The sequence below is a fragment of the Corvus cornix genome, chromosome 3, assembly GCF_000738735.6.
Source record: "Corvus cornix cornix isolate S_Up_H32 chromosome 3, ASM73873v5, whole genome shotgun sequence".
NCBI lineage: Eukaryota > Metazoa > Chordata > Aves > Passeriformes > Corvidae > Corvus > Corvus cornix.
In genome coordinates, this window is record NC_047056.1 from 69781406 (window position 1) to 69802637 (window position 21232).

The window sequence follows — 21232 nt, forward strand, 5'->3', positions numbered from 1 at the left end:
GAGGGGTGAGCTGTAGTGTTGTGCTGGTTTTACCACTTCTGCAAAACAGGTGCAGGACAGCTGAACTGGAATTCACAAGCAGCACTGCTGAAGTTGTCTTTTACATAAGAAGGAAGTGAGCTAGAGAAGCTTCCTTAGTCTTCCAAATGTGACATGGAAGTTACCTATCCAAATGCTCTTGTAAGCAGATTCCAGAACACTCTAGTAGCAATCTGCTCTAGTGTTTTGTGCTATTTGGTAGTTATATGTTGACTTAGACTCAGCTCTGCTGCTTTTTTCCTTCTTATGACAGGTATCTCTGTAAAGAGCATCCTACAAACTTGTTGGCAAAGTTAGTAGCTTCTTTTAACTAAAACCATTAACCTCACTTATGGAAATCTGAATGTAAAAGACTGAACTGGGAAGGCAGTGGTGGCTGGCTGGATTACACAAAGTACTAGTGATTAGCTACACTGAATAGATAGATGTTTGAATAATTGCTCTTTCCACCTCATACTTAACTGAGATTGTGCTGATTCTCTCTAACCGTTCTATTCACGAAACCAAGGACCAAAACTGACACTCCATTTGCAGCCCAGGGCTGTCACTTTTCAAGATGTTTTTTATAATGTAAATAATTTCCAAATTTCCCTGTCCTTGTTGCATCACCCCTAAAAGTTGAGTTATTCTTGAAAAGGGGGAAAGAAGGGTTAAATGTATTGAAGTTTTGTTATGTAGGTTTAGATACAGTCAGTTGTTGTTTTTCTTTTCTCAAATGTTATTTTCTGAGAGAAACTTCTTTCAGAAATCAAAGTAAATGCCACATCTTAAACTGAAAGATGATGACACAATCTCTAGCGTTTGCCATGAAAAAAACCCAAAATATTTAAGCTGAAGAGGGAAAAGCTGCATGCTTGATGTCAAAGTATTCCTATTTCCAAGGTGAGGACTTTGGAGCATTAGTCTCTTAGAATTACAGGGCTGTGGGATCTGACCTGGCCTTTAGTCCTTCAAGGCTAGCTAGAGACCCTAATTCTAATGTAGTGTAACTGGTTCTGCTTCTGTGCCATCTGCAGTAGTGGGAGCAGGACGTAGTCTGAGATTAGCTGTGCCTAAACCATAGGGATCTGCACATTGTTCCCCGCTTGTGAGTCTGCCCTGCAGCTGGGCTACTTCTTGCAGGTAAGAGGATGAGATATGGGTGCGGTCCCATTGCCCTGCTTGCTTTGCCAGTGCGCTCTGTTTTGTCCTCTAGCCTGGGTGATGTAGGGACTGGGACTACAGCAAACTGCACGGTGTGATTGCCTGGTTGCCTAGCAGGGTGGATGCAGTTCATGCTTATTGCTGCTCTGGGACAGCAGCATGAATCTTACTGGAATGAATATTCTGTCATGGGTTCTGTGCAGCACTGGGTTCTACTTCTTTAGCTCATAAACTGAATTGTCACAGAGTGGAGAACCACAATTGCTTTTTCTGCCCTATCAGGTTATTTTCAGTGTAGAAAGCAGAAAATGGTTGAAGATTTTTACAGGTGCAGGAAGAATGGATTATAAAGAGTTTGTTGGTTTCTTTCTAAGAATGTGCTGTCCCCTGTGGTAAGTGCATTCTTAAGTGCTCTGAGCTAGTTTGTATAGAAGATGTTTTGAGGTCCCATAGCCTGTGACTCATCTTGTGTATTTGTGGTCTGGCTGTCTTGGAAAAGATAGAATCTGAGACCCAACAGACTGCAAATGGAAGAGAGCTGGGGTTAAAACTTTGACCTCTGAAACGTGAGATTTTTGAGCTTGGAAGTCAACAGAGCTAGGATTTCACTTGTGACCTGTATTCCTTGACACTGCAAACCAGTGAGCCATCAATACACACAGTATACTTCCACCTGTCATTTTAGCACGCATGGTTCTTGGCTTACTCATTGCCATCTGAACGATACATTTCCCTCCTACTATTGCCAACTTGTTCTGTTGATTGGGAGTTGTTTCCCTCTTTCTTTGGTGTGATTATGCAGTTAGACACCTTAATAAAACCTCAGTCTTTTTAATTGAATCAGTACTTTTGCTCTCATCACCTTTTGTTAGCTGCACGGTTCACCGATATTAAAAATTGCAGTAACTTGCAACAGAATGCACATACTGGGGTAGACCTCGGATGCATTTAGTGTTTTATCCTAGAAAAAGCTACATGTCACCTTCTTGAGAAACAAACGTTGGAGCTGGAATTTACTTGGATTACAGAAAATAGCTCTATGCAGGATCTCACAAGGCAGGATCACCTAAGCTACTCCTTTAATGTTTGTCTAATCTGTTTTTAAAAACCTCCAGTGATGGACACTCCACAGGATCTAAGGCAATCCATTTTAGTAAAGAATATTTCTGTTCCCTGGTAAGTAGGGGGCAGTGAAAGAAGCTGATAAAGGACAACAGTTAAAAGAACAATGGAAAGTAATTTAAATTCAATATATTTTTATTCTTTGTAAATACAATGAGTACAACTTTTTTACTTCACAAATCGGTTAATCCACTTTGTACAGGAAAAGTTTTACTCATTCTATGATAGTCCAAGTGCTGATCTTTCTCAGTGCTAGTTCCTAATAACAAATCAAATTTTGAAAAGTACAGCAGCTATCTTTAAATGTTTTTTTTTCTACATTTTTCATACATCAAATAAGCAGCTTGTAATGTTTTTGTGTGTGAGAGGGTGTAGATGAACAAGGCTTCAAAATTAGAACCTGGAGTTTCCTAAAAAGGCATTGGAGACTTTTGGAAATTGTTAGCATTGTATCAGTCAACAACCTTTATTTCTTTGAAATAAAATTCCTTCCATTGATTTTTTAATAGTCATTTCATTTCTCTGCACATCTCATTGACAAAGAGTTTGGCCACCGTTGCCTTTGGTTTCAGCACTGTGCCAACGGGACAGCCAGCAGGTCACTGAAGCGGTCATCTCCTTTGTATTTGGTTTTGCTGTTTTAGTCTTCCTTTCTTGTGTTGTCTCTTTTCAGGTGTGTGTGTGTGTGTGAATGTATGTCTGTGTGTGTGTGGAAGAAGAAGGAGGGAAGGTCGGGGAGGAAATGTATAAAGCTTTTCTGTCTTTGAGATGTTAACCGAACAAATTGTGGTGACATCCGCATCAAAGATCACCAGTTCATTTTGTAGGAAGAATGGAGCTGCCGTCATAAGCTACCTTTTAATCAGTTCTGAAGGCCACTTCATGATGTATTATAGCAGAAGCAATGTTTTGGTAACTTGGTCTCAAATGTTGCCTATCGTATTAAAAACACTTTCCCAACATAGGCTACTTTTAAAACAATTCTGAAGGCCACCACATCTTGTGTTACAACAGAAGCCAAGTTTGGTCACCCGGTTCCAAATACTGAACAAACTAAAGTACCTTCTTTCACATTTTGTCTCAGATCTGCCAGTTAAATGAGAGAATAGCAGAGTCTTTGTTAACTATGACTGGCATCTGAATTGCCTCCATCCTGTAGTAACAGGAATAGCAGCCAAATTCCAACCACTTTCACTTTTTCTGTAGAACAAAGCATTCTCTCCATGATCTAAATCACTCTGTTCAGAGCAGCAGAATCATATCTACTGGGGTATTTTTTGTCAATGAGTTTAAGGACTAAACATTCCCAGGCTTATGCTTCCTGTAGATTTTGTTAGTTGAGGCTTATTCTCCATAGATAGAAGTTCTTCTCAAACTGTCCATCCTGATTGTTTATTTTAAGGTAATTTATATGTCACTGGATTTGTACATATCTGAAAGCAGTCTTGTAATTGGTACATTCCCAATGGTCTTTTTGAAAAACACTTCTTCTATTGTAGATGGACTAATTGAACGTAAAGCTGGTAAGAGCAATAGAAGTTTTCCGAAACGACAGGGTTGTGTGGGATACCTGGGAGACAGAGAGAAAAAGAATTTTGTTGAAGTTTTAAAATATTTTTTCAAAGGAAGAACTTTATTTTATAGAAAAAGACCAGTATTTTCTAAATTGCACGGGTGATGCTTCCTGTTCCAAAACCCTGTGTTTTGTACTTGTGTGAGCAAGAAAGTTGACTCCAAGGAAAACTCTCTGTGGCAATCAGCAGAATATAGGACAAGGTTTCTGAGTTTTGTTTAGCTCCTTTGTTTATTCCCCTAGAGTAATAGCAGTACAGAGACTGGACCTGCTGTGTCCCTCATACAACAGTGTTCTTGATGCAGTTCAGGGAAGAGCTTGACTTGTAATAACTAGCCTGTCATTTGAAGTACAGTTTAAAACTAGCTGGATTGTCATGGTAATCACTTTACCCCCTTTTGGTTGGCAGATATATTGAATACCAATTGACATTTGTAAGGAAACTTTTTGTTAAAGAAGCTGTGTTTTTCCCCAGGTAATGTGTTTGTGTATAGGATATTTTCCATCATTTCTCTCAGCTTTTGAAGCTAACACAGCATAGGACGTGTATGTCTAGCTGTGCTTATGCTGGCTTGACACGCCAGTGATTCTCAAACTTCTGCTTACAGTGGTCTCCATACAGGAAAGTGTAGGTTGTTTGGGGAAACACGCTGCTTCTCCAGACTGCATCCTGTTGAGAGCGACTCCACTGAGATCAAAGGGCTGATACTGCTGTGACACTGGCAGGAGGGTAAATTCAAGCCTGAGGATGAAACACACAGGCTGAAAGCCCTCTCACAATGGAGTCTGAGTGAGAGTCCTGTCAGTGGACTGCACTTTTCCCTTGTAAAAGGATATTGTTTACAACATATACGGAGTAGCACAGTATCTAAATACTTGCAGCAACACAGAAATGCTGTGGAAAAGTTGTCATGCTTGGAAGGGAAGTTGTGGCTATGTATTCCTCCCTGGCTTCTCTCTCCAAGGCCCTGTCTCACGTAGGGTCTCCAGGGAGCAATCTTCATGGAAAAGGCCTTCCCTAGGAACAGGAAGAGGCTGCTATGCAGCAGTTACTCTTTTTGCTCCGAAGCAGCCATAACTGGATGGAATTCGCATTTTTACTTCCATCCTTAGTGCAGGCCATTCCCTGTAGACTAATAGAAGTGTTTCAGAGACTGCTACCGTCTAATCTCTGATACTGATAGAACTGCCTGACAGAGATACTATGACAGCAAAACAAAGTTTCAGAAGGAAAAAATACTACAGAAGTTCCTCTTCCACTGCTCCATCTCCCACTGTTTAAGTCTCATGGACCTCCACTGCAACTAAAGGACTTTGCTGCGGCACCACAATGGGATTCACAAATTCTGGGGTTTTCATTTCAACCTGAGCACAAACTCAGGGCAGCATCTTGGAAGAGCCACTTAAGTTCCTTGTGTCCTGATTTCCGTGTCTGCAAAATGGAGGAGATTATATGGGAACTGGAGATTGTGGGTGAAAAGAGCTCATACTGGTCTGAGATGGAATGTTTTGAGCATGACTTCTAGTGGTATTTGATTGATTAAAGTGTAGAGGAAAATGTAGCCCTCTGAACTGCAAAGTGTTGCACAGCTGGTATCACTTCCCAGAGGAAGAGCTCTCCTTTTAGCACTTTTCTATTTGTTTTAAAACACCAAAGTGCTGGAGCACACCCAAAGAGGAGCAGCAAAGCTGGTAAGGGTCTCGAGCTCGAGTCCTGGTTAAGGGTCTAGAGCAACAGCTGAGGGAGTTGGGGTTGTTTAGTCTGAAGAAAAGGAGGCTAAGGGGAGACTTTATCACTCTCTACCTGAAAGGAAATTGTAGTCATGTGGGTTTTGGTCCCTTTTCCCAGTTACAAGCAATAGGACAGAAGGAAATAGCCTCAAGTTGCACCAATGGAGGTTTAGTTTGGATATTAGGAAAAACTTCTTTCCCAAAAACGTTGTCAAGCATTGGAACAGACTGCACAGGGAAGTGGTGGAGTCATCATCCCTGAAGGTATTTAAAAGACGTGTAGATGTAGCACTTGAGAACATGATTTAATGAAGGACTTGGCAGTGTTAATGGTTGAACTGGATGATTTTAAGGGTCCTTTCCAACATTTTCTATGGTTCTATTTCATCAGGAAATGCCAAGTCCCAGCAGGCTGACAGCCAATGTATACTCTGTAGTAGCCTGGTCCCCATTTCAGTCAGTGCAACTGCCACCTTCTGTGCAATGAGAGCAGGATTTCACCCCTACACCTGCCAGCAGTACTGATAGAAGACACCACTGACCTGGTATGAATGTAGCTGTTCAGGGTGAGCTGGGCTTCGTCTTGAAGGGCTGCTATGGCGGCCGCATTTCGGAAACTCCTCAGTTCAGAACCACTGTGTGTGGGCACTGGAAAGCAGATCAGTTACTAGTTCAGCTTGACTCTTGGGTGGGTCAAAACAGTTCAGCTAGTGCTATCAATGAAAATTAAATGTTCCCATTAGTTCCCCAGCACTCCACTGTCAGCCTTTCAAAATGCAGCAATGAATTGGAATTCAATACCGGGAAAACTACTGGGTGATACAAAGCTATGCCTAGTTTAAAACATCATTTACACTTTAAAGCAGCGACCTCGTAGTTATCAGAGCAGACAAGCAAGAGATCCTTTCTGCTTACCAGCTTTAAAAGTGACAATGCATTTGAGACAGGCAAATTCAGTAGCATCTAGCCGAAGTTGTCTAAATCTAGCCACAACCTCCTGTAAAGCCTGTATTTCTGAAATAATTTTATTCAGCTTCTGAGAATCTGTATTGTCACCATTCATGCCTGAAACAGAAACAGATGAAATAAATAATATTAAAGGCATTTGCTTTATTTTATATTGATTTCTGACAAAATCCTCTGTATCAATGTCCTCTCTATTGTCACACTTGTCTATCTGGTTCCATGTAAACTGACTATATTGTATGAAAGTTAATATAAAATCTTCTCTTGGATGATAACAAACACAGTAATTTGCATTTAAATGACAATGCAAGCAGTCATGAATACAACAAAACAACATTATTTGCATTTAAATATAGATTTATAAATGACAGGTATGCTCTATTGTTCAGTAGGAATTTGTTATTCTTTACATGTTGTTCTTTTTTCAGTAATGTATTTTTATGGTAATTTTTGTAACAAAGTCATTAAATTGTGCAATTCTTACCAGATACAGCCAGTAGAGTGTTAGCATCAACTGGAATGGCCCATTGTGCTATTCCTAGAACAAACAGTTCTCTCCAAGCATCTTCCAAAAGCATCAGCTGTCATACAATAGATGTACAATATAACATAGTGTATAATTTATAGATTTATAAACAATTTAAATATGTAAATTTCTGTTATTTTAAAAACTACTTTAAATGCCTGTCATGGTATTTCCCCCACAGCATTCATTAGCTCTTCTCTTAGCCTTTTGAGAAGGTGTCTAGAAATAAGTCTATGCATTGCAGAAAAACACTGAGGGTTGGCTCACTGTGCACCGTGTTGTGGACCAAAAAGGAGGAGAAAGAGAGAGTGAGAACTCTTTCCCCAGAGCATTTGCTCACAACATGAACACACTTGCTTTCTCAGCATATTATGGGTTCTCTTCTCCTCTCCTTCAGCACTTTTATAGCTGTTCTAGGGCAGGTTGGATGCGTGCTTTCCTCTTGCTCTCTGGGGATTACACTTGTTTCCCTTGGGAAGGCAGAATTTTGTGAAGAAAAGCCTGGACAACATCCTGCATCAGTGTAGGGAGCACTGCTTTAGAGCACACATGCACCTTATAACCCCTTCCTTACTAAGCAAGTCTTTAGATCTGTCAAGCACCGCATCTGGACACACGCAGAGTTTCTCAGTGTCACCTGTTTTTCTGCTTTTTCGCTTAAAATCACTCAGAAATTCCAGGCACTAAGAGCTGTTGCCTTTCAGAGATGCAAATATCCAGGCACCTACACTGACAGCATTGCTAGTTCTCTGCAATTTTTGCACACTGCGTGTCTGTATGGAGATTGTGTTTTTCTCTGTTTTCTCTGAGGCAATGCTTAAGATTTCCCTGAAAAGGCAGTGGTGCATCTGAAGAGGAGACAAAACTTCTGGAAATGCAGACTGGCAAAGCCAGAACAGACATGTTTAAGCTTGAGGGCATCTATGGATTGTTAGCCCAGACCAACTCTTATGAGAGGTTTGGAGGAGCTCTGGTTCAGCTGAAGTTCATGGCCAAAGGGCATGTGGTGGTGTGTACACGTTGCTGGGACCTCATGTCACACAATAGGGTGGCAGAGGTTTGAAGGGGTGAGAACTGTAGTGGGCTCAGGAGGTATCTTCTAGCACCTCCATGCAGTGAAAACAGATTGCCCAAAACTCAGAAAGAAAAAAAACAAAGCCACCAAACCAAAACCCCCAAACCTGCAATTATTAATGTTGCTATGGTCCCTGAAACTATCAGCAGTTTAGCTTCTTAGGAAAAGAGGAAAGGGGGTATTTTAAGTATGTAAAGAGTCTGTAAGGAAGAACAAAGTAAAAAAAGATGCTGTACCAAGTTAATGATGATTTCCTTGGAATCAGACATGTGAAAGTAGTAGGTGATACAGAAAGCATCAGTACAAGTGAATCCTTCATCTATGTGCAAACTCTTAACAATATTGCTGTTCAGAACAGTGTTGCTTGTTGCCAGCCAGTAGGACATGAGGCAATGGGCAGAAACTAATGCACAGGAAAATCCACCTGAACATGAGGAAAAACTTCTTTACTGTGCATTGAACATTGGAACAGGTTGCACAGAGAAGTTGTGGTGTCTCTCTCACTGGAGGTATTCAAGAACTGCCTGGACACAATCCTGTGCAATGAGCTCTAGGATGACCCTGCTTAAGTGGGGAGGTTGGATCAGATATGATCCCTTCCAACCTGACCCCTCCTGTGATTCCATGACTGCAAGTTTTAAACCACCCTGTTCCAATCTGAATGGAAGGAAGAATTCTCAGAGTCTCTGCCCTCAACTCGTCACTGTAGGGTTATGTCCATTTTATGCCTTTTTGCCCTGTGTGCTTTGCAGAACTTCTACATAACCTACGGAAATTGTGACAGGAAGGTATTCGTGTCTCTGCATACAGTTGCTGTTCAAAACACTTACGTTGGATTCTACAGTACCAAAACCTGCCCAGATTATTGTCTGAAATGGAGACAGGGAGGGGGTGTTGTGTCTAGAGTGTGATGCCCATCTCAGCTTTCTTCTGAGAGCAGATGAATCTGCTCTTAAGTTTCCTAACCACTGCAGCTTGCAAACCCAGTCCCTCCTCTGGATAATCCCACCTGATGGATGTGCAGGTGTCTGTATGACATAGGAAATGATTGGCCAGCCTTTCATTTGCTTTTGTAAAACTTTTTTTGTCATTCATTCATGCAGATACAATGGTAATGACTGGTGGTTCCTGGAAGATATCAATTTCATATTTTCTTTCCCACCAAGTCTTTAAAGTCAGAAGACTTTAGAAATAAGAGACTATTCCAATAGCTAAAGCTTTCTTCATGCCTATGCATAAGTCTGTAAAACCACCAATTAAAATAACTCATGGTGAAGTCATACTCAGCCCTTCTTCTTCAAAGAAACAACAAATGCCAGGCTTTCTGAACAACTGGGTTTTGCTTCTTAATCAACCCCATCCTTAGAGTGACCTTTTGTTGGTCACCTGCATTGGGCCAACCTGTCTCACAGATAAAGTGGGCAGGTGTGCAGGCCAGCAGAACTAGAGGCATGACATTTTTTGCTATGTGGTTTCCAATTCGAGATGGGTATGAATCTAGGGAAGGGACACAGCCTCTGGTTTACCAGAGGTAAATGATGCAGCAATGCTCAGACTTGTGTTTTATCAGCAAATTGGTTTCTATTTATTTCCTTGCCTTCAAGATAAAACTGTCCCAGAGTCCTGAAATTACAGTGCACTCGCCTTTTTAGAAGAGCACAAAAAAAAAAGCAAAATTCAGGGAAAGATTTTAGACTCTCCTCAGCCAGATGTCAGGGATACAAAAAGAGAAACGCAGACATTTACAGCTGGGCCATTGTCAAATTAAATAATGCAATAGCAATGTTATAAAAATCAACTGTATGATTATTCATGAAATAAGGTGATTAAAATCAGAGTTATTTCTTCTCCAGCTCTCCTAAATATGACAGGGGAATCATGCAGAAAGAGGCCCAAGTCAAAGCTTTCGAGCTGAGTTTTGAGGAAGCTGACTCGCAATGAGGTACAGCAAGTGAGAGTGATGTAAAGGAAACGTTGGGGTTTTAATACGTTATTCACTAACATTAGTCCCTTCTATGAAAGTGAAAGAGGTAGTGGGTTATTTAATGGGAGCACTGTGGTATCTATGGTAAAATAAGCAGGCCTTGCTGTTTGAGGCATACTTGGTCACATGCCATGGAGATTTCCCCTGCTCCCAGATCCTGCTGCCTCCTCCACTAACAGAGATGATGTTGTGGGAAATGCCTCCCTATCATGTCAAATAAAGCCTTTGCCTAGGGAGCCTCCTGTGGACATCACTGGTCTAGAAATAGACCCAATCTCCTCCCGTGTGCTGGGGCTGCTGCTGGAGCAGCGCACCTGCGTCTTGTCCCTGACTCTTGGGCCTGTTTCTTTGGTTGCTCACTGTGACAGACCCAGTGCTCTGCTGGATTAGTGGCAGCAGAAGACACGATTAGAGAGCAGCAGGATGCCACACTGGGATTGTTGTCTTCCTCCTGGCATGTGTGATCTCCCAGGCCCTGTCTCATCGCTCCCTTCATCCTCACTGTGTAGCAGGACTGCAGGTGGAGCTGAGCAGCATTCCTCTTTGTCTAATTTCACAACAAAGATTTCAAAACGTGGGTTTGGTTCTAGAAATAGAACATTTTTATATACTTTAGCTTTATAACACATTGTGGCCATCATGATTTACCTTTAGGTAGAAAACAGTATTGGTTTTCCAAGAAGCCCTTTTCTTTTAGTTCAAAATACGTATTTGCATATCAACTGCAACACTTGCAATGTGCTTCTGGGGAGAGGAACTAGTTCCTCTGATGCCTGCCATGTAATGTCTATGGCACAGTTTTTCTAGTTAACATTTTGGTAAATTAGCTCAATCATATCAAAGTATTAGATGTCTTTTGTGATTGGAGCTTTGTGTAGATATCCACCCTTCCATTTTACAATTATCTGATTACTTTTTCAAAAATTGGTGCATTATACAAAGCACACTGAGTCCTCATCAAGAATCAAGTCATCAAGAAATTGTTTCATCTTGTATGGTTTACATATGATTTACTTGAGGCAAAGGTGAATTATCATAGAGGAAAACAAAACACATTAGGGAAGTTTTTAATTAATGGTAAAAAATATTGGGAGCTGGCCAAATACTGTTTCCACCATATTGATGTAATTGTAAGCCAAGGTGAATAAGGAAAAAATGTTGGCTGCGTAAACAGTTGAGAGGAGAGGAGAAGAAGAGGAGCAGGAGGAGAGGGAGGAGGAGGAGGGTAGGGGGAGGATGAGGAGAAAGAGCTGTTAAAGGAGGAGGAGGAGAATTGGTCTTCAGAAACCACCTCAGCCATATCCTGAGACCATAAGTTTAACTAAGCATTTCTCATCCCAAAAAAGCAAAGTAAGATGCTGTTCCCCATTTTATGGAAGGAAAATTGTCCTACAAGTAGAGAAGTAGTTTTGGCCTGCTAAGCTTGGTCTGCAGCCTGGTGATTCCTCCTTTAGCACTTGTCCTTCCATAATATTCATTTTATATTAGATTTCTTTTTCCTGGCTTGATTTTCACTTGCTTCATGAGATAAAAGTTGGAGGAAAGCAGTTTCTAAATCACTGCCTGGTTTTCAGGGACAGACTGAAACTCTGCACTGAAGTTCAGAGCTGCTGAAGTTCATTTACGGATTTCAAGGTCTAGGGCTGTAAGTTCAGGACCCAATGTGATGTCTGAGCCTTCTTTAACAGGCAGGCCAGGCCGATGCCACTCCCACTGCCAGTGCCTTACCTGGTCTTGCAAGGACAAGGTGGAGAAGGCTGGGACACTTTTGGCCCACTTGATGCTCATGAACAGAAGTCTGGCTGCTGACTCGCAGACGGATTCAGTGGCCACTTCATAGAGATACATAGGGGTACCGTTGACTTCATGTGGGTACTAATGTCAAAAAGAAAATAAAGCCATTTCATACAGTGTCACCAAGGCAGCCTGGTCTTCCTGTCCCCTACATTCAGTGCTCCTGCTCATGCTCATACAGAGTGTGCACTCTCTTGTTCTGCAAGCAGAGGGCATTGCTTACAGTGGGCTCACTCCAAACTGCTCCTTGCTGCTTATCCGTGTGGATGAGCTGTGCTAAAGAAACTGTTCAGAGTAGGAGGTTGAAAGGAGAATGAAATTATTACATCGGGGGGGGGGGGGGGGGGTGGAGAGGGGGGTGTGAAATGTACCGAAATTATGTGTGATGCTTTACTGGGTTACACAACACCACACCTCTGATAGCAGAGTTACAAGAATAAAAATTTGATTAGCAATATGTAGTTTGTAACCTTGCTTCAGAAGCTGATTTAGCATTCCAGCCCTGCTCAGCAAAGCAGTAAATATTCATTTAGCCTAAACATTCATCTTGCTCCCTGACTGCAACAGGCGTAAGGAGATGCATAGAGCTAAGCATAACTATCTAGAGGCTGTGTAGGGTTTGAATGGAATTGTTTTCAAGTGTGTGTTACATTTTCTTGCCAAATAATTTCTGATTCAACATTTTTCAAAATTACCACGTAAAACTATATGTTGTGACCACGTTTATGATGGGTTCTGCCAAGATACCAGCTCTGAAAATGCAGAACTATTTAAGCAGTTTCTTCTGTGATTTTCTAGATGCTGTGAAGACACAAAATGCCATTGCAAATGGGCTAATGAAAAACATCGCCTTGCAGCTAATTCCTGTGCAGCTGAGGCCACAGCAGTGCTTCCACTGGGCTGCTTACGAAATGTCACAATCAAGAAGTGCAGAGAGCCAGCTTAGCCAAGCTTGGGTTTTGTGTCTGTGGGGACAAGTTGCAGGCTTTGGTCAGTACACAAAGTACTTTCTGAACTGCACCACTGTGGAGGTTGGCATTTTGCTGAAGAAAACTCATTCACAGGGATTGTATTCCTTGTGAAACAAGGTTTAAAAGTGACTTGTGGACGGGCTCCAGGCAGGAGGAGCATTTCTGCAGCCATGAAGGTATAAGAAAGTGTGAGAGACAGGGTTTGCATGGAGCAGGTTATCAGTTGGTCCTGCTGCATACCCCTTCTCCAGAGGGCATTGCACCTCATATCCTCAGTGCTTTTAGGGATGTAACAAAAGTCCCCACCACAACCCACAAAGCTTCAAGCCTTTTTGTTTGCCATGTCTACCCCAGAGGCAGGAAGGAGCCGACAGGTTGCAGGCACCTCAGCAGCAGGGTTTGCAGCCCGCCGGGGGCCAGGGCAGTGGCTGACCTTTGGGGTGGGCTGTGCCAGGCCCACGAGAGCTTGTCTCTCCGGGGTGCCAGTGACAGCGGCCAGCTCCAGGCCATGGGGCTCCAGCTGGGAGACGGCGGTGAAGAACGCGGGTGCCGGCAGGGCGGCAGCGGGGAAGTGCGGGGCTCCGCCGCTCTCCTCCTTGTGCCCGCGGAAGTAGAGGGCCACCTGCTTCCGTATCGTCGACGTCCGGGGACCCCGCTCGTGCTGCACCGCTGTGGGGCATCAAAGAGAGACGAGGGGGTCACCTCGGGGATCCGCACTGAGTGTCCTGCACTGCTCGACCGGGCTTCCCTCCCTCCCTGCAATTTTCTGAGGCCAGCCCGGTGCCCCCCCGCCCAAGACGTGTCTGGGGAGAAGTGTCTGAGGCTGCCGCAGGATGGGAGGGTCATTAGTGGCCAGGGCAAGGAGACACCGGAGTTACACAGCGCTCCTCGGTTCAGAGCAGCTCCCACCTGCTGCCCCGCCACCCCAGCCCCGGGAGAGGGGGAGCAGGTACCATCTTTGTTCATGTTGACCTCCAAGCACTTCTTCAGCCGGCAGGCTCGGCACTGGTTCCTGTGCGTCTTGTCCACCGGGCAACCTCCCTGCAACACAGCTAGCCGTCGGGCCGGGGGCAGCAGCGCGCCCACCCCGCCGGCCCCAGGCGCCGGCCCCGCGGCTGAGGGAGGCGCGGAGGGGCCGCCCGTGCGTGCGCCGTGCCGGGCCGTGCCAGGTGCTCGGCCCCGGGACAGGGCGGGCCGGGCGGGGCGGGCCGGGCCGCCTTCAGCACCCGAGACAGCGACGGCGGCGCCGCCCCCTCGGGGCGCCCCGGTGCACCGCGCATCCCTCCGCGTTCCCAGCCCCACGTCCCCGCGGGGACGGTGCGGGAGTGGAAGGGAGAGCGGCCGGAGCAGGAAGGGAAAAAGCGGAGCTGCCTCCGCCTGGGCGAGGGCACGACACGCCGGAGTGTAAACCCACGGTTGTCCATCGCCTGGCAGTGCTGAGGCTCACCGAGAGGCTGCCCCTCTCTGTCCTCCCACAACCAGGCGGTGTGCTGGCTGTGCCCTCCCCCTGCCCCCATCCCTCCTTCTCCCTGCGCATCTCCCCCATCCTCTCGGGTGGGCTGGGGCGGGGGGAAGTGCCGGGGGGAGGCGGGCTGGGGCACCCAGCTCCCGGCCTCGGCCCGGGACCCCCTGGGAAGGGAGAGTGAGGCTGCGTGGCTGCTACATCTTGCTGCGGGTGTCTCTCTGTGGGTGGGGCAAGGGCAATGCGGACCCCTGGGGAAATGCAGGGTAGGGGGTGCAGGCGGTGAGGGGGCTGGCCTGCGTCTGGTACCTGATTTCCTGATTTGCAAACATAAGTCCTATTCCTCCTGATGCTCCGCTTGAAAAATCCCGAGCACCCATCGCAGGCATAAACCCCATAGTGCTTCCCGGAGCTGCGGTCCCCACACACTTTGCAAGGGATGTCTAAAATGCGACCTGAAAGCAGAGAAGGGAAAGAGGGAGAGAGAGAGCGCTCAGCAATCTGACCTCCGGAGGGATTAGCCCCAGAACCGCAGTACAAGCAAATAATGAAGTGATTTTATAGCCAACTTTCTTTTCCTTGAGCAAGTGTCAGTTTTCTACAATGAGCATTATTCATGCCCCGCTACGTTTATTTGGATCTTCTATAATCGCCAAGACCCATTTTGGAAGGGAAGATTACAGCAGCGGGAGCAGCAGTGTTGCCTGCTAGAAGTGAGGATGAGGGGGGAGGGGACGGAATTCGGGGGGTTTGGTGAGGGGGGTGTGTGTTTCCCTCTCTTTCTGGCGCTCGGCAGAGGACGGCACTTTCCCTGGGCAGGAGAGCAGTCAGGAGACCGATGCACAGAATAAACCAAACCAAAACAAAATAAAATGACCGTGAAGCCAAGTAACCTCCTCTCCCCGCTAGCAACCCTGGTGAAAGGGGGCTGATTTCCTCCGCAGGGAAGGCGTGCCATTTTCTTCACCCCAAAACCTGCAGCAAAACTTTCCGTCTCCGTTTTGTGCGCGGAGGAGTCAGCGGGCCGGGAGCCTGGCTGGCGGGCAGTGCCCCTCTGTTCCGCTCCCCTCTGCTCCGCTCCGCCTCGCCCACAGCCCCCGCTCTGCCGGGCGCTGCTTTCGCACCGGTTTTGACTAGAATTGCAAACGCTCTCAGGGAGATGTAAAAACTCGTACAGAGACTAATGCAGCCCGGCTCAAGAAACCCGCCAAAACCCCGCTCGGCTTCTGCCTTTCCTCTGGTTTATTTCTTCTCTGGTCTGCTGTCTCTTTTTCTTTTATTTTTCTATCTTTCCTTCTTTTACTTTTTCTTTTGCTTTTCTTTTTTCTTTTTCTTTTTCTTTTTCTTTTTCTTTTTCTTTTTCTTTTTCTTTTTCTTTTTCTTTTTCTTTTTCTTTTTCTTTTTCTTTTTCTTTTTCTTTTTCTTTTTCTTTTTCTTTTTCTTTTTCTTTTCTTTTCCTTTTTCTTCTTTTTTTTCTTTATTTTTTCTTTTTCCTTTATTTTTTCTTTTTATTTCTTTACATTCTTCTTTTCCTTTACCTGTTTCTTTTTCTTTTTCCTTTAATTATTTTCTTTTCTTTTTATTTCCATTTTCCTTTCCGTGTTTTATTCTCCTTCTCCTTCTCCTTCTCCTTCTCCTTCTCCTTCTCTTCCCTTCTCTTCTCTTCTCTTCTCTTCTTCTTCCCTCTGCCTCAAACAGCCTTCTCTCTTACCAGAACTTAAGTTAGAAATTCAGTCCCTCTCACCAAACCTTGGTCTCCAAACTCCAATGGAGTGGTCTCTGAGCCACTATATTTGTTTGGAATTAGTTCAGGGAGAGCCTCGGCTATGGGTGGGTGAGGATGAAGGCTGGAGGGGGAAAAGCGGCAGCGTGCGGAGCGGTGCTGGGGGGCAGAAGGGGGGCAATGGAAACAGGCCGCAGGGGCTCCTCTCGCTCCCTAGAGAATTTAGGAGTCCGAGATACTTTCAGACATGTCTGCACTAAGGCTCTAAGACAATGCCTGCTGGCAGACAATAGGGACATTAGATAAAGTGTTAACTTAATGATTTTGCCCATTGAAACTCGTTTGACTGCCTCCAATGAGCACAAGCTGCCAGCTTCTCCCCTAAATGAAACCCGACAGCTGCTATACACAACACGGCGAGAGGGACGGGGATTAGGTTAGGGACTGCGAGAGGGAGGGGCGGCGGAGGGAGGGAAGGTGGGAGGGGGGGGAGAGGTTAAAGAATAGAAAACTTTTGCGCAATTAATAAGGAGCGCAGCTGAAGGATGCCCCCCCGCCCCACTGCCTGCGTGCAAACCGCGGCTTTGGAGCTGCAGGTAGGTGCCCGTGAAGAGGGCTGAGGCCAAGGCACGGTTTCTGGGAGTGTGTAATTACAAGCCCTCCTTGCCACCTGCCTATTGGGGCACCAGTGACCCGTCAAAAAGTGTAGCATGGGAATTCGGATATCGCACAATGCAAACGGGGGAAAGCGCCCGACTTCCCTCTCCAGTCCTTAGCATCCACGGGGAGAGAGAGGATCCACACGCACGCACACAAAGGAGGAGGAGGAGGAGGAGGAGGGGCAGGCTGGGGGTGGGGGGAGAGACACTGAAGCGGTACGTGCAGCGGTGGTGCATCCCGGTGCTGAGCCCGGCACTGCTGCGCTGCCCCCGCGCACCCCGTCCCACCGCGGCTCCCGGCGTCAGGACCCACGTCCGCTCCCCTTCCCTCGGCAGCGGGCCCCGGCCGCGGCCGCCCACCCGGGCCCGCCGTGTGACCGCCAGCCCCCCCGGCCACCAGGCAGCCACGGGGTCCCCGCTTCCCCGGCCGACCTGCGGTGCGGGGCAGCTGGCTCGGCTCCTCCGGCGCTAAAGTCGGCCAGTGGAGACGGAAGAAACTTGTGTTAGTTTTTCCCACACGGATTTTAAGTTTGGGAGCCGCTTTAAAAAAAATCCTATGCACTATGTACGTACATATCCACAGCATGCATGTAAACATCTGGCGCATATATTCCTTACACGTCTCTATATTTCTCCTATAAATCGCGAGCACCTGGAGCACCTCGCCAAACCCACATAACCACGTTTCCAGCCGCCGGAGCAGCGTGGCCGGTCTGCTCAGTTCCGTGGCCCCCGGCGAGGCGGTGGACGGGGATGGGGGACACGGCGGAGGGAGCGGCTGGAGCCCCCCACGTTGCGCGTTTGCGGGGCCGCCCCGTCCCGCCGTCCGCCCGGCCGCGCTCTGCCCACCCCCTCCACCCCCCAAACCCCATCCCTGCCCCGCGGGGGGTGTTATGAGAAAACTTTTGTGCAGGGCAAAATATGAAATAAGTAGATGGGTAAGAGGCAGGGCGGGTGGTGGGAAGGGAAAAATGTAAGCTTGACACGGGGTCATGCGATAACTGATTAACTCTGTTTAAAAGCGCTCCGGTTCCCCGAGGTACCGCTTCGTCTCAGAAGTTTTAGCGCTAAGAAAATGGGATTTCTGTTCAGCAGGGAAACCGTTTTGAACATCCCACGACAGGGGGTCCTTGGGGGCTTTTTTTGTGTGTCATAATTGCTTAAAGGATATATGGCAGCCCCGATTACTGTAATTACCATCAGAGGCTGTTGAAAGAAGTTAGTCTGGGCTCGGAGGACGGCGGGATGGGGTCTTGTTACCACCCAGGCAGAAATCGCAGCTGACATCGCCGGGCGCCCACCGGCGGGCAGAAAAGCCAAGACGCAGCCCCCTTGCCCGGGAGCCCCTCAGGACCCCCGGGACGAGCGCCCAGGCCCTGGAACAGCTGGTCGGGCTTTTGCGTGCGCTGCTGAGGCCGGCTGGGCTCGGGCCCCGGCGCTGAGGAGACGCAGCGTGTGCCCATGCCTGTGGGATTTGACTGAGTCGGGCCTGAGGGTCCCTTTCGGGAGGTCCCCAGAGGTCAGGGGGTCATCAGTGAAAGCGGCGGCAGTGGCCGGGGGTCGCTCAGCGCCGTGAGACCGGAGGCACGGTCCAGCCTGGCGGGTTTTCACCTCCGCAAAATGTCTCCGGCAGAAGCTCCGCCGTCCTTTGGGAACAAGACTCCCCGGTCCTTCCTGTCCCTTCCTTATCACCCAGAAACCTGCCAGGAGCCCCGATAACGTCCCGGCGCGGCTGCCTACGGGCCCGATCCCGCTCCGGCTGCCTCGCGCTTCTCGGGCAGCCTGGGGAGCGCAGCCGGCGGAAGCAGCCCCGGCCGCCGCAGATTTTTTAGCCGCTGGCCCCGTCCCCTTCACCGGTTAGTACCTTATTACATCGACTACAATTTTATTTCCCGCCTCGCGGGGCTGGGGCAGAAAGATGCCGCGCTCAGCCCCACGGAGGAAGGAGGACAAACCAACGACGCCCAAGCGGCGTCAGCTCGGCCGCAGCACCGGGGGCTCCGCGCCGCCCGCCTCCTCCACGCGCGACCTCCGCGCCGCGGCCCCCGACTGCCCCTGGGCCCCGCCGCCGCGCCCCCTCCCTCCCCCCGGCTTCCCGGCCCCCGCGGACAAAGGGCGGACTCGGGTCAAAATAATGGAGGGCAGCGGCGAGGAGAAGGCCGCGGGGCTGGCGGGGGGCGGCCGGTGGCAGGTACCGCGGCGGGTCCCTCCCGGCTTTGCCTCCCGGCTTTGCCTCCCTTTGCCGCCGCTCCGCAACCCCGGGAGCCTGTCGGAGCGCAGAGGAAATAGCTGTCCGATCCATCACTTGTCAGACATTAAATTGGATTGGGTATTTTTTCCCCCTTTGTTACTGACTCCATCCATATTACAAACTCCGAAAGTCCCATTGGGATTATACGGATTGAGCCATTCTGTAAGAGCGGTTAGTCATGCTTTAAATTCCCCAGTTATGAGGTGCATGGATTTAGGATTAAGGAAAATGTGACTTTTAAGTTGTTTCTGCTTTCCTCGTTGCAGGATTATTTGTTGTAACTGGGAATGGTGTGCAAAGTATTGCATTTAAATCCTCCTTCGACTGAGTTGCTTACGCGATTCCGTGTAATTGAGTGATCGGAGTTTCAAACTCCTAAAAAGAAATTATTACGTCGCAGAAGGTTGCATAAAGTCCGTGAGAAAACCAGTACATTTCAACGCCGAAATGCCTTTTAAACCCAAACCTTCCCCCCTCCGCCCCAGTACCGGAGACCCGCACGCAACCGCCCGCGCCCCGGCGGAACCAGCCCCCTCCCCGCCGTCGGCGGAGCCGCCTTCCCGGGGGTTCGCTGCCTACAGGCTTCTGCCCCGGTTCCCAGCGCGGAAAGCCGCGGCACGCAGCTGGAAAGCGGCTTTTTGTAAGCCCCAGGCCCAAACTCCATCGGGGCAACTCCGAGCCTATATATTCGTTGCCACTCCGGTTGGAAATATACACTTCTTTTTCAATTGGGCGCGGGGTGTGGGGGGGTGCAATCCCAAGCCACAACCCCCCCTCCCCTTCCTCTCCCTCCCCTCCACCTCCCGCCCCCCAGGCCAGGCTGCAGCCGGCCTCGGGAAGGCTGCTCGAAGCCTCCACCGCGTTATTACCCACTTGTTGATCCCGCCGGCTTGCTCATGCTCGAAGCCCCCGTGAGTCGTTAAACTCGGGGCGAAGTGTCGGCGCCGGGGCGAGGCGGTGCGGCCCCCCCGGGGGCCCCCCTGCTCCGCGGGGCAGGTGCCTCCCTTGGGTGCTCACTGCTGGCTCCGCCGCGGGGCCCGGCACATCCTCGCCGCAGCCCCGCTCCCCCAGCGATGTCCTCCCGAGGGACGGGGGCAAGCTGCGGGGACGCGGAAAGGGGGGAAAAGAAAAAAAAAAAGTGGAGCAAAATGAAAAAAAAAAAAAAAAAAAGAAGAAGGAAAAAAGAAAAAAACAACGAAGTGACCCAAAGTCGGAGGCCCCTGGCTGCCCCTCTGCGAGTAGATGCTCTCGGGACCCTGGGAGGGTGCTGGGGGTGCGACTGTACTCGCCACCGCACTCCTGGAAGGCAAGCGAGAGCCACAGCAGCCAGGACAACAATGAGACGAAGGAGAAGGTAGGATAGGGAGCGGGGCTCTGCGCCGAGCGCCTCGGTGCAGCGAGCAGGGAGATCAGAGCCTGGAAAAATAATGGAAAGGGGGAAAAGGCGTCAGAGGAGGCAGTCTCTGCCTCTCAGAAACTGAATGGTATAAAAAGGGAAAGGTTTCCAGAAGTTCATTACACTGGCTGACTTCGCGCTTTGAGCTCCAGGCTTCGGCCCCTATAATATCGGCAGAGAGGCTGTGACAGGCAGCGGCGGGGAGGGGAGAGGGACGCCCCTTGCCCACTGAGCTTCCCTCGCGTTCCCCCCAACTCCTGCCGCCGCGTGACGTCACCCCGCGCTGGGAAGGGGAGGGGGCAGGGAGGGGGTTAAATGCTAATGATATTAATGAACCCCCGAGCGGCTTCCACACAAAATGCAGCGGCTGCCGAGACGATTCCGCCTCCTCACTCGCCTTGTGCCCTCGCTGTCATAAAAAGGGACAACCCCCACCCCCGGCAAAAAAAAAAAAAAAAAAAAAGAAAAAAAAAGAAAAAAAAAGAAAAGAAAAAACAGGAGACAAAAGGAAAGCAGAAAGAACGGATCAAGATCCCGTTTCTTTTGCATTTTCCCGTGCTGAGGTGGAGCCCGCCTGCGGTTCGCCCCTGCCCTTGCCCTTGCCCCGGCCCGGGCAGCGGCTGTGCTGGCAGCCGGCGGGGCCAGCCGGGGAGCCAGCCGGGGCTGCGAGCCGGGCCGGGCCGAGCCGGGCCGAGCTTCCAGCCTTCCCGCCGGGCAGCCGGACCGCCGTCCTGCCGCCGGAGCCGAAGGCTGGCTCGGGGGGAGCAGGGCCGGCCGGCTCCGGGAGGCGCACGGCGGGCTGGGCTCCCGCTCCCGG

The 21232-nt window shown here is 48.6% G+C and overlaps 1 protein-coding gene across 2 annotated transcripts; it reads right to left on the reverse strand.

The window, feature by feature from the left end:
- Window positions 1-2418: 2418 nt before the first annotated feature.
- NR2E1 (nuclear receptor subfamily 2 group E member 1) lies at window positions 2419-20644 on the reverse strand. 2 transcript variants are annotated; one of them, XM_039569003.1, is made up of 10 exons: window positions 20539-20644; window positions 19893-20435; window positions 14696-14841; window positions 13878-13965; window positions 13358-13593; window positions 11888-12034; window positions 7059-7155; window positions 6524-6673; window positions 6151-6256; window positions 2419-3874 (listed from the first exon to the last, which is right to left on the reverse strand). In XM_039569003.1, exons 2-10 carry the CDS (start codon window positions 19915-19917, stop codon window positions 3712-3714), a joined length of 1158 nt encoding a protein of 385 aa, XP_039424937.1. In that variant the 5' UTR covers window positions 19918-20435; window positions 20539-20644; the 3' UTR covers window positions 2419-3711. The 2 variants fall into 2 exon arrangements, with proteins under 2 accessions (XP_039424937.1, XP_039424936.1); XM_039569002.1 differs by having other exon boundaries at window positions 19893-20644.
- Window positions 20645-21232: the final 588 nt, after the last annotated feature.